This window comes from Corylus avellana, chromosome ca2 (assembly GCF_901000735.1).
Source record: "Corylus avellana chromosome ca2, CavTom2PMs-1.0".
NCBI classification, from domain to species: Eukaryota; Viridiplantae; Streptophyta; class Magnoliopsida; order Fagales; family Betulaceae; genus Corylus; species Corylus avellana.
In genome coordinates, this window is record NC_081542.1 from 40,822,596 (window position 1) to 40,833,818 (window position 11,223).

At 37.4% G+C, this 11,223-nt stretch overlaps 1 protein-coding gene and 1 pseudogene across 1 annotated transcript in view; both read left to right on the top strand.

Annotated features, from left to right (window-relative positions):
- Positions 1–588, top strand: part of LOC132169795 (uncharacterized) — a 2,776-nt gene extending 2,188 nt beyond the window's left edge. The window contains exon 3 of the mRNA XM_059580762.1: positions 8–588. Within this exon, the coding sequence (XP_059436745.1) occupies positions 8–361 (354 nt within the window). The 3' untranslated portion in view covers positions 362–588. The remainder of the gene's footprint in view (positions 1–7) is intronic.
- Positions 589–2,609: 2,021 nt separating this feature from the next.
- Positions 2,610–9,280, top strand: LOC132169796 (uncharacterized; annotated as a pseudogene).
- The last annotated feature ends 1,943 nt before the right edge of the window (positions 9,281–11,223 follow it).

Here is an 11,223-nt window from a genome sequence, read left to right on the forward strand (position 1 = left end):
GAGGAAGCAACTGGCCACAAAGGCTGCTAGGAAGTCCGCCCCGGCCACCGGCGGAGTGAAGAAGCCCCACAGGTTCCGCCCCGGGACCGTGGCTCTCCGTGAGATCCGAAAGTACCAGAAGAGTACGGAGCTCCTGATCCGAAAACTCCCTTTCCAGCGCCTGGTCCGTGAGATCGCTCAAGACTTTAAGACAGACCTTCGGTTCCAGAGCTCGGCCGTGGCAGCGCTCCAAGAGGCGGCGGAGGCGTACCTGGTTGGACTCTTCGAGGACACCAACCTTTGCGCCATCCACGCCAAGCGGGTCACCATAATGCCAAAGGATATCCAGCTAGCTAGGAGGATCAGGGGTGAGCGTGCTTAAATTGAAAGGAATTTTGTATAGATACGAACAGAGGGATGTTCAAGTGTTTGGGAAGGGCACACAATGAAAATCCAGCCTTTGGGAAAGGATATCCAGCTCCGCATGTGCTTGATTTTAGGGCCTATGTTAGATTATGTTGCTTTCTTTGCTCACTGCCAAGATTGTAGTTCAAGCTTGGATGTATTGTATTGACTTGCCCAATGGAAATTTAAGGGTTGCTTCCTTTCGTTTTAATTGTTTTGAATTTTACTTTTGTCGTTCCTGTTGAAGAATCTTTTAATAGGCGTGGAAGCTTTTTTAGAATCCCAAGTAGCAACTGGGTTGGAGCACATTCTCATTTGTGCGTTTCAGACTTGTGATTAATCTCCTTGCTCTGTGCTTTTTGATTTTCTTAGATTGGATGGGCAATTCGTTAGATTTGGGTTTTGGGCAATTCTAATATGCCTTCTTTTATCTGCTTGTATCACCGCAATTGCATAAAATGTACAATTGAAATGCCGGCAGGTAGTTCATAGTCATCTTATTAGCTCTTTATTTGTATCATTTATATCTTGTTGAAGCGTTGATGTTTCTTATTTGATGACGAGCTAAATAATTTTTTATCCTTGGGTTGGTCAATGATCCATCTCTAGCATCAGTGTCTTCTGTTTTCTGTGTTCGTCCTGTAATGAAGTCACAGCATCTATGCAAATGGAAATTGCTAAGTGAAGAGGACTGTTGTGTTGACAGTACGTGGAATCAGTATGAAAAAGTGGAGGTGTTTTCAATGGAGAATTGAGAATTGGAAGCAAAATTTTGGCATATTGCAAATAAACCATTGATATTACAACCAAACATCAAAGCGAAACTTACAGGGCAGGAAAGATTAGACAACGCCCTGAATTGTGATGATGTAATTAACTGTATATAATATAACAATTTCAAATTTGCATATTTCACCTACAACACCCATAAGTTAACAGGTGCTCTCTTCACTGGGGTCCTTCACTTTAAGAATAGTGGGAGAAAAAAAGAAAGAAAAAAAAGGCATAATTCAATGTTCTTCTCCAGAGGGGCAACAAGGTCTTATTATATCTTCAAGAGATAGCTCAATTAGTTGGGATTATGTTTAATGAAGTGAAGATTACTAGTTCGAATCTCTCTTTCTCATTTTGTGCGGACATGTAAAAAAAAAAAAAAAACAGAAAAATAAGGCCCTTCTGCAATGACTGACATATTACACTTTGATCAACAGCAAATGCTATTTATCATCCGTCTAAATCTTTGATCAAGCTTTGCCATAACTGCTTCAATAGTGAAATCAACTATTTCCTTTTCCAAATAAATGCGAGGTCATCAATCCGGGCAACCCGTGTGCGTCTCATCAAAACACCCACAACCGTCGATTGAACTAAGCCATTGAATGGCCAAGATCAACCCTTCTGTCCGTCTATGTTTTATTTATTCATTTATTTTTTTTTGTAGGTACCCGCCTATGTTTTAAAACCCCGCCTGAAACTCTGCTGGGCATGTGCTTGCTTCCTATTGTGCTACCAAGCCTTATATTGTTGATCCAGGTACTGCAGAAGCTATTTCTGCTTGGAAGATGATTGAAGTTGCTGTTTCTCTTGGCTTTCAGAGTGTTATATTTGAAGGTGACTCTTTAGAAATTGTCCAAGCTTTGAAGAATGCAGGAGTTTGTTTGGGCAGTTATGGTCAAGTTGTTAATGAAGCAAAACTCTGTTTACATTTGATTCATTCTTGGAGTATTTGTCATGTAAAATGAAGTGCCAATAATGCTGCACATTGTCTAGCTAAGTATGCTTTCTCTTTAGACTCTGATCAGTTATGCATTGATGAGTATCCTAGCTGTATTCATGATCTTGTATTGTTTGAGAACCTATTGGTTTAATCTATGATATGTTGGACCTTTTTAATCAAAAAAAAAAAAAAAAAACCCCCGCCTGAAACTTTCCCACCCCAACCAAAAGAAAGCGCTCCAGCCACGTCATCGATCCGCGTTAAGCCCTCTAAATAAGTCCCAACCGTCGATGACACTTCACATCAACGGTCACGCTCCTTCTCTTCCTCTTCACACTTCCCAAAGACTAATGCAATAGACCCGCCTTAGATATGAAATTTCAAAACACTACCACGTCATCGATCCCCATTCAACATTCAACTACAGCCGTCGATAACTCCAAGAAAATCAACGGCGAAGATCACCCTCCTCCCCTCCCTAATTTTGGATAAATTCCGTCCCTCCAAGCCCTTACAGCTCACACTCTCACAGTTCTCACTGATCTCTGATACACTTGGCAGTCTCCGTTTCTGAAACTGTAGTTTTCAAATGGCTCGCACCAAGCAAACCGCTCGCAAGTCCACCGGAGGCAAGGCCCCGAGGAAGCAATTAGCCACAAAGGCTGCCAGGAAGTCGGCTCCGGCCACCGGTGGAGTGAAGAAGCCCCACAGGTTCAGGCCAGGGACGGTGGCCCTCAGAGAGATCCGAAAGTACCAGAAAAGCACGGAGCTCCTGATCCGAAAGCTCCCTTTCCAGCGCCTGGTCCGTGAGATCGCCCAGGACTTTAAGACCGACCTTCGGTTCCAGAGCTCGGCCGTAGCGGCGCTTCAAGAGGCTGCAGAGGCGTACCTTGTGGGGCTTTTTGAGGACACCAACCTGTGCGCAATCCACGCCAAGCGTGTGACAATCATGCCCAAGGATATCCAGCTTGCCAGGCGCATTAGGGGCGAGAGGGCTTAGGTTGGAAGCGATTTGTATAGGAAGAAGTTGGCTTATTCTAGATTTATGTTTAGTGTTGTGCTTTTTGTTGGATTGGATTGTAGGTTAGATTTTAGTTAAAGCTTTTGCTGTATCCTGTTTACGTTGATGGAAATTATGCGTTTCTCGCTTTCAATTCCCTTGCGTAATTTTGTTCATCTCCTTTTAGTTTTGTTGTTGTATTTGATTATAGAGTATTAATCGTTTTGTGAATTCTATATATATATATAATCGTTTATGAAAATCGTGGATGAAGGTAGTTGTTAAACTCATATTACGTCCCGGGCACGATGCACATATTTTTCCAGTTTCTTAATGCATCAGCCTTTTATACCAACAGCGCCGGAAATTTTTGTGGAAAAAAGAGTCACTGGTATTCCTGTTCATGTTGATGAATAAAAATTGGTAAGATTTGCTTGCCCCTTGTTTAATTACCTTTGTTTTTTTTTTTTTTTTTTTTATTTATTTATTTATTTTTTTTTATTTTTTTATTTTTTAATCAACGCGTATGTGTTTAAAGGACTTCTACTAGACTTTATAAATGCTTACTATGGAGGATAAGTTGATTTTTTCTTCAGTTAGTCATAATGTTACCATGTATTTGCATTGTTAATTTCTGTTTTTTTGACTTCTCTTTGCTTTCGGAATGGGTTTTGGATGAATGATCTGGTTTAGGGGTCAGTGTAATATATCCTGGGAATGATTTTTAAAGTCTCTTAAAATGCAGGTTGATCTTGTTTCAGATTATGACTTATTGGCATTGGACGCCATATCAGGTAAATCAAAATTTTCAATCGATTTCTTACCTTTTCATTATTGCTTTGAAAACAACAAAGGGATTCTCAAAGAATCTTGATATTATAATTTTGGTGACTGAAACTTTTTTAGACATGAATAATTTGTACTTCGAACTGATAGATGCTGGTTCGTTTTGTGTCGGTAGAAAATGGAGTGTGCTAGAGGTTGCCTGTCATTTTTTTTTTTTTTTTTTTTTTTGAGATTATTAGTGGAGTTTCTATTACTGTGCTAGAGGTTCCCTGTCCTGGGTTTGAACAAGAGCTTGTTTGGTGAAGTGAGGTCTCAGCCAAAGGTTGGATGTTTGTCAAATATAGAGAGCATTTTATATGCCCTGAAGGCTACAGGGGACGAACTTGAGGGGATAGGTGAGCTTGCTCCCTGCATAATTTATTGTGTGCTTTGCTGATTAATAGTATAGAGCTGCCTGGAAAACTAATGATGACACGGGCACATTAAGGTTGCTTGCTTAAACATCAAATGGGCTGATCCAAGACATTTTTTTCCCAAATATTTTTCTGACTGGATTTTACATGGATAAATGAATCAATCATTCATGGGTTTATATTACTTGAAAAGGAAAAGATTTGTGGAGATTTCCTCAAATACCTCCAACTTCAAAGACTAGATTTTACTATTTGCAATCAGCTTTTACTCTCTTCAATCCTAACTATATGGCTGCATTCCATTGCCAGGAGTTGCACCATTGACTTCTTCAAAGAAAGAACAGCTTTGTCAAACTCTTCTGGCTTTGGTAGGACAAATGCATCCTTGTTGTTCACTTCTGCAGCATAGAACAGATTGATTGATTTTTCGACTTTTGAAAATTTGAACCATGGATTTCTTTCTCCAAATATCGAGTGCATCACTTTTGAAGCCACAAGGCCCACAACTAATAGAAATGACCATAGAGTCTTGATGGTAGAGTTTCTTTTTCTCCCTTGTCTCGTGTCTGATATTGTTGCAGTATTCTTTTATTTTGTTTTAGACTTGGATCATGTTTTTAGGAATCTTGAAATATCAATTACTTTCTGTTGTTAGTATGGACCAAATAGGTTTGCTGGGGAAAATACCATAATGGCGAGTTTTACAAATAGATAAGTATTGTTGTTTGCTCATTTATTTCCAGCATTTTAGGGTAGCCTATTAAGAGGAATGAGGGTCTTGTTGAGAAAGGTAGTCGACTCTTGACCATTATCAGGTGATGCTGCTTGTCCAAATGCTCATTTTTGGAGGGTGTTGTTTGTGTAGATAATGCAACATCATTGCTTATAGAATTATGTAATTTATGTGTTTCCTGAGTAATATTTTCCTATCTATGACTAATGAATCACAATTTCTAATTTAATATTCACTCCAACTAATAGGAAAAATAAATAATAGGAGGGAGAAGAATGGATTATCAGAAGAATAAAACCCTCTTCCAACTACCAAAAGAATAAAGGTGAGATAAAGAACAATATTTAAATGGAGTAGAGAAAGATTTAGAGAGTTGGATGTTTGGTGCTTTTGAAAAGTGGTTAGTTAAAATAGAAAAAAAGTGATTTTTTAGCCAAATTCTAGTTCACTAGGAATGCTCTTAGTGGTTGGTCTAAATTTTCTGCCAAATAAGATGTGAGCACACATTTTGTTGCTATTTGTCCAAAACGTCAATAGTTTCAAACCTAATTTAAATTGGGTTTCAACTGTTTGATGTGTGTGTCTAATTGTTGTTCCTTCATGTTTGACATTGTAACATGATTAATAGGTATTGGCTTGTGCTCTATAATTCTTGTCAAAGAAATAAACCAATTGGTGCTCTCTAATATTCATTATAGATTTTGAAATGGAAAATCTCTTCTAAGTCATGGTCACATTTTTTGTTGTTGTTTGATTAGGTTTTTCCATGAGATGATATTTGCAGAGTTGAATTCCTAAAGCAAATGACTTGCTTTTGTCTCACTTGGTGTTTTAGTTTCAGTCATAAGTCTTTGATCTCCATTTATTTTTGCAGAAAACAGAGATAAACATTTCTTTGTCAACTTAAGTTTTTGGATTAAGCAAGTAGTTAACAAAGCCAGGTTAATGCATATAGTTTGGGGAGTCAGTTTTGGTTTTGTTGTGTCTGATTATACGAATGCTAGAATTCTTAGCATGAAAATGTTTTGGCCAAAGGATTATATCTTTGATAGGTTCTTGTGTTTGTGATTGATTGGTTGTGGTTGATTGTAAAAGGAAGATGGATTGAATAAAACTTCTCTACTTAGGGTAGGAGTCAAAGCATACAAAATTTTAGATCAAATTCTTCAATGAATTTCCCGTAGCTCTAACTCACGTATTTATAGGAGAATCATGTAATCCTTAATTCATCTTAAAGATTATGCTAACAACTCATCTAAATGATTGGGCAACATAGGACTTGGGCTGATAGTTATTCAAAAATTTTTTTTTTGTAAGCTCGTCAGGCCTTCCACTAATCAACAATTATCAAAACCAACATATTAAAACAAAACACAAAACAGAACCCCCTAATCACTTACCCTTAACAAAGCACCCAAAATTGACCCTTATTACTTATCTTTTGAAACACCATAATCTTGGTATTTTGGATTAGGCCCCAGTTCCTTCGATTCCCATCTATCTTTTTGGTTTGTGTGGATGTGGAGTGGCCAAATGAATGCTGCTGAAAAGAATGCTGCATTTGATTGGTATGCTTAAAAACAGAGCAAGTAAATTGACAAAAAGGAACTGAGTAATGAATCACTTTTTTGTGAGATTCCATTGTGGGAATTTGGTCCTTATCTCAACTAGATAATCAGAAATTACAACTAAATTTTTATATGGTATGCATTGTTTGTATGTGATAATATATTAATATAATAATATGTTGTAGTGAGGCATCGGGCATGTATGTTTGTTGCATTTGGTCATTGGAATTCCATCTAGATCTTATCAACTATCACCAATGCTTGAACTTTCTTACGTTGGATCCACATGTTATATAAAACTGTCAACCCTTAGAAGAGTGTAAGGCACCACTTTCTCCACACGATAAGTCATTCACACACGGGTCTTTTGTCTTTTGCGGCCTTTGGTGAAGCCGCCCCATGCTATGTTGCTTGCATATCAAGATCGGACTTTTGTTTTTTAGATTTCCTTTGCTAGTTTCTATATTTGTAGTGTATTTTATTGAGCACATTGTGTAGTTTGATAGGCCGCTTTTAACGTCGTGTTCGAAAGCATTTTCAACTGGTTTTCCATTCAAATCAAGAATGAAAAAGACCTTTTTCTTGTAACATTTTTCTTGTTGACTTAGAAAAAATAAAAAAGAGAAAGTCATCCACACTAATGATAATGCAATTAAACAGTCCATAAACACAATAATGCATTTTGAGCAAATGGTCCTACAAAAGAAAATTTTGCGATGAGGAACACATGGGATGCCTTTTTCATCCAATTTGATGGAATTTAGCCGTCTAAATCTTTGATCAAGCTCTTTCATAATTGCTACTTGCTTTTTCCTTAGGTTAGATATGGTGTTGCTTATCATCCAGCTTGAAATGTTGTGAATGTGATTGAGCCGTGATTTCTTCTCGCATGTAGATGGGTATGGTGGGTTAATAACATTGTTTTTGGATTGACCACCATTTTATATTAAGCTAAGCACTCAAAAAAATATTCTGTAAAAAAAAAAAATTTACACCTAAACAAATACAACTTTAACCACCAAGCACAAATAAAATAAAATAAAATAATAATAATAATAATAATAATTCCAGAATAAACAAAACCTTAAAAAAAAATTAATACATTCTAATTGCAAGGCCTTCGATTCGGGCGATCCGTGTGTGTCTCACCAAAACACCCACAACTGTCGATTGAACCAAGCCATTCGATGCCCAAGATCATCCCTTATGCCTGCCTATGCTTTATTTATTTATTTAGGTAAAGTCCACATATCCTCTTTAAAGTATGGACAGAAATTTACTCCAAACTGATATGTAGGAAATATTCTCTAACTTATGTAAAATAGTGCAAAGTGTCTGTAAATATTTAAAAGGCACATTAAATTCTTAACCTCATTAATAGCAGTTTAGTAATTTAGTGTAAATTTAGTGTGTCTTTTAAATGTTTATAAATACTTGGTACTATTTTACATAAGTCGAAAGATATTTCTTCCATACCGATTTGGAGGAAATTTCTATCCTTAAAGTATTATCTAATTGACAATGTCTTTTCAAAATTACTAAAATTTTGTTAATGTCTCCTAATGAGGAAAATACTCTTAAAATAAAAATTAAAAATTAAAAAAAAAAACTAAAAATAATTTTTTTTTAAAATAGAAATAAAAATAAAATACCAGGATATGGAATTTAAAAATTTTCATATGCTGGACTTTCCCCTTATTTATTTATTTTTTATAAGTACCCGCCTACGTTTTAAAACCCCGCCTGAAACTTTCCCACCCCCACCAAAAGAAAGCGCTCCAGCCACGTCATCGATCCGCGTTATGCCATCTAAATAGGCCACAACCGTCGATGACACTTAACATCAACGGTCACGCTCGTTCTCTTCCTCCCCACACTTCCCAAAGAGTAATGCAATATACCCGCCTTAAATTTGAAATTTCAAAACACTACCACGTCATCGATCCGCATTCAACATTCAACTCCAGCCGTCGATAACTCCAAGCAAATCAACGGTGAAGATCACCCTCCTCCCCTCCCCAATTTTGCATAAATTCCGTCCCTACATCGCCATTCTCTCACACTCAGTCACTCGCTCCGGTCTCTGATACAATTGCATCGATTTCTGAACCCTAGCTTTGCAATGGCTCGCACCAAGCAAACAGCTCGCAAATCCACTGGAGGCAAGGCTCCGAGGAAGCAATTGGCCACAAAGGCTGCCAGGAAGTCCGCTCCTGCCACCGGCGGAGTGAAGAAGCCCCACAGGTTCAGGCCAGGGACGGTTGCCCTTAGAGAGATCCGAAAGTACCAAAAAAGCACGGAGCTCCTGATCAGAAAGCTCCCTTTCCAGCGCCTGGTCCGTGAGATTGCCCAGGACTTTAAGACTGATCTGAGGTTCCAAAGCTCGGCCGTGGCGGCGCTTCAAGAAGCTGCGGAGGCGTACCTTGTTGGTCTTTTTGAGGACACCAACCTGTGCGCAATCCACGCCAAGCGTGTGACAATCATGCCCAAGGATATCCAACTTGCCAGGCGCATTAGGGGCGAGAGGGCATAGATTGGAAGCGATTTGTATAGGAAGAAGTTGGCTTATTCTGGATTTATGTTTAGTGCTTTTGTGCTTTTTGTCGGATTGGATCGTAGGTTAGATTGTAGTTAAAGCTTTTGCTGTATCCTGATTACGTTAATGGAAATTATGCGTTTCTCGCTTTCAAATCCCTTGCGTAATTTAGTTCATCAACTTTTAATTTTGTTATTGTGTTTGACTATAGAATATTAATCGTTTTGTGAATTCTATTTATATATATAAAACAGATTAAATCGCCCAAAACAACGGTTGATGAAGGTATTTGTTAAATGCAGATTACGTCTCGGGCAATATCTCATATATTTTTCCAAATTCTTAATGCAACAGCCTTTTATGCCTACAGCGCTGGGAATTCTTACGGAAAACAGAATCACTGTTTTTCCCGTCCATGACGATGAATGGAAATTGGTAAGATTTGCTTACTCCTTGTTTAATCAGACTTTGTGAATGCTTACTATGGAGGATATTGTTGGTTTAGTAGAAAATGTACTCACATTGTTCCCAATAGGTCCCACTTTTATTGAAGTCCCGAAATTTGTAGCTTATGCTTGCTTCACTGAGATGATGAATTTTTCTTCAGTTAGTTCAGCATAATTTCACAATCTATCTGCATTATTCATTTCAGTTTCTTGACTTCTCTTTGCTTTCTTGTGGAATGGGTGTTGGATGAATGATCTGGCTTAGAGGTCGGTGTAATATATACCGGGATTGATTTTTGAGGGTTTCCTTAAAATGCAGGTTGGTCCTGTTTCAGATTATTACTTATTGGCATTGGAGTTCATATCAGGTGAATCAAAATTTTCAATCTATATCTTGTTCATTTTTTAAAAAGCTATACTTGTGAAATTTGTAGTTTCTGGCATTAGATTAATTGTCCTGTATGAGGGAAAATGTTTGGAGTTGAAGGCTTTTTGGTTAAATACACTATACCACTGGACATCTATCTTCGACTACTTTAATATTTCTAGCTTTGATGATTTTCTTGATCTTTTCTCATTTTTTGTTAGGTGTTTCTTTTGCATACTTTTTGCGTATTTGGGTTGTGCCTTTGCATGTTTAATAAACTTCAGTTACTTATAAAAATAATGAAAATATTGATATAAAGTTGAATCCAATTCTTTTTGGAACAACAATATTAGAAGGTTTTCATGGAAATTGTGATAATTTATAATGTTTATTTTCTTTAAATAAGAGACATTTGAGCTGTTTTATGATGTTTAAAGCATTATTGGTCTTTTGAAGTGACATCTCCTTCCACCATAAACAAGGGGTTGAAGGTGAGGTCTTTTTTTTGAGATTATTAGTTGAGTTTCTATTATTGTGCTAGAGGTTGCTGGTCTTGGATTTGAACAAGATGAGCTTGTTTTGTGAAGTGAGGTCTCAGCCAGAGGTTGGATGTTTGTCCAATATAGAGAGCATTTTATATGCCCTGAAGGCTACAGGGGACGAACCTAAGGGGCTAGCTAATTGCGGTTAGCTTGCTCCCTGTATAATTTATCGTGTGCTTTCCTGATTAACAGTATAGAGCTGTCCGGAAAACAAATGATGACAAGGGCACAATTAATTGTGCTTGCTTAAACATCAAATTAGTTGATCCAATACATTTTTTTCCCAAATCTTTTTCTTACTTGATTTTACATGGATAGATGAATCAATCATTCATGGCTATATATTACTTGAAAAGGGAAAGACTTGTGGACATTTCCTCAAATACCTGCTACTTCAAAGACTATTTTGCTCTTTGTAATCAGCTTTTACTCTCTGCAATCGTAACTAGATGGGTGCATTCCATTGCCAGGAAGGAGTTGCACCATTCACTTCTGCAAAGTAAGAGCTAGCAGCTTTGTCAAACTCTTATGGCTTTGGAAGAACAAATTCCTCCCTGTTGTTCACTTCTGCAGCATAGAACAGATTGATTACATTTTATTGCTTTGGACTTTTGAAAATTTGAGCCATTAGTGTCTTTCTCCAAATACTGAGTGCATCCACCACTTTCAAAGCCACAACTAATAGAAATGACCCTAGGGTCTTTATGGTAGATTTTGATATATATATATAT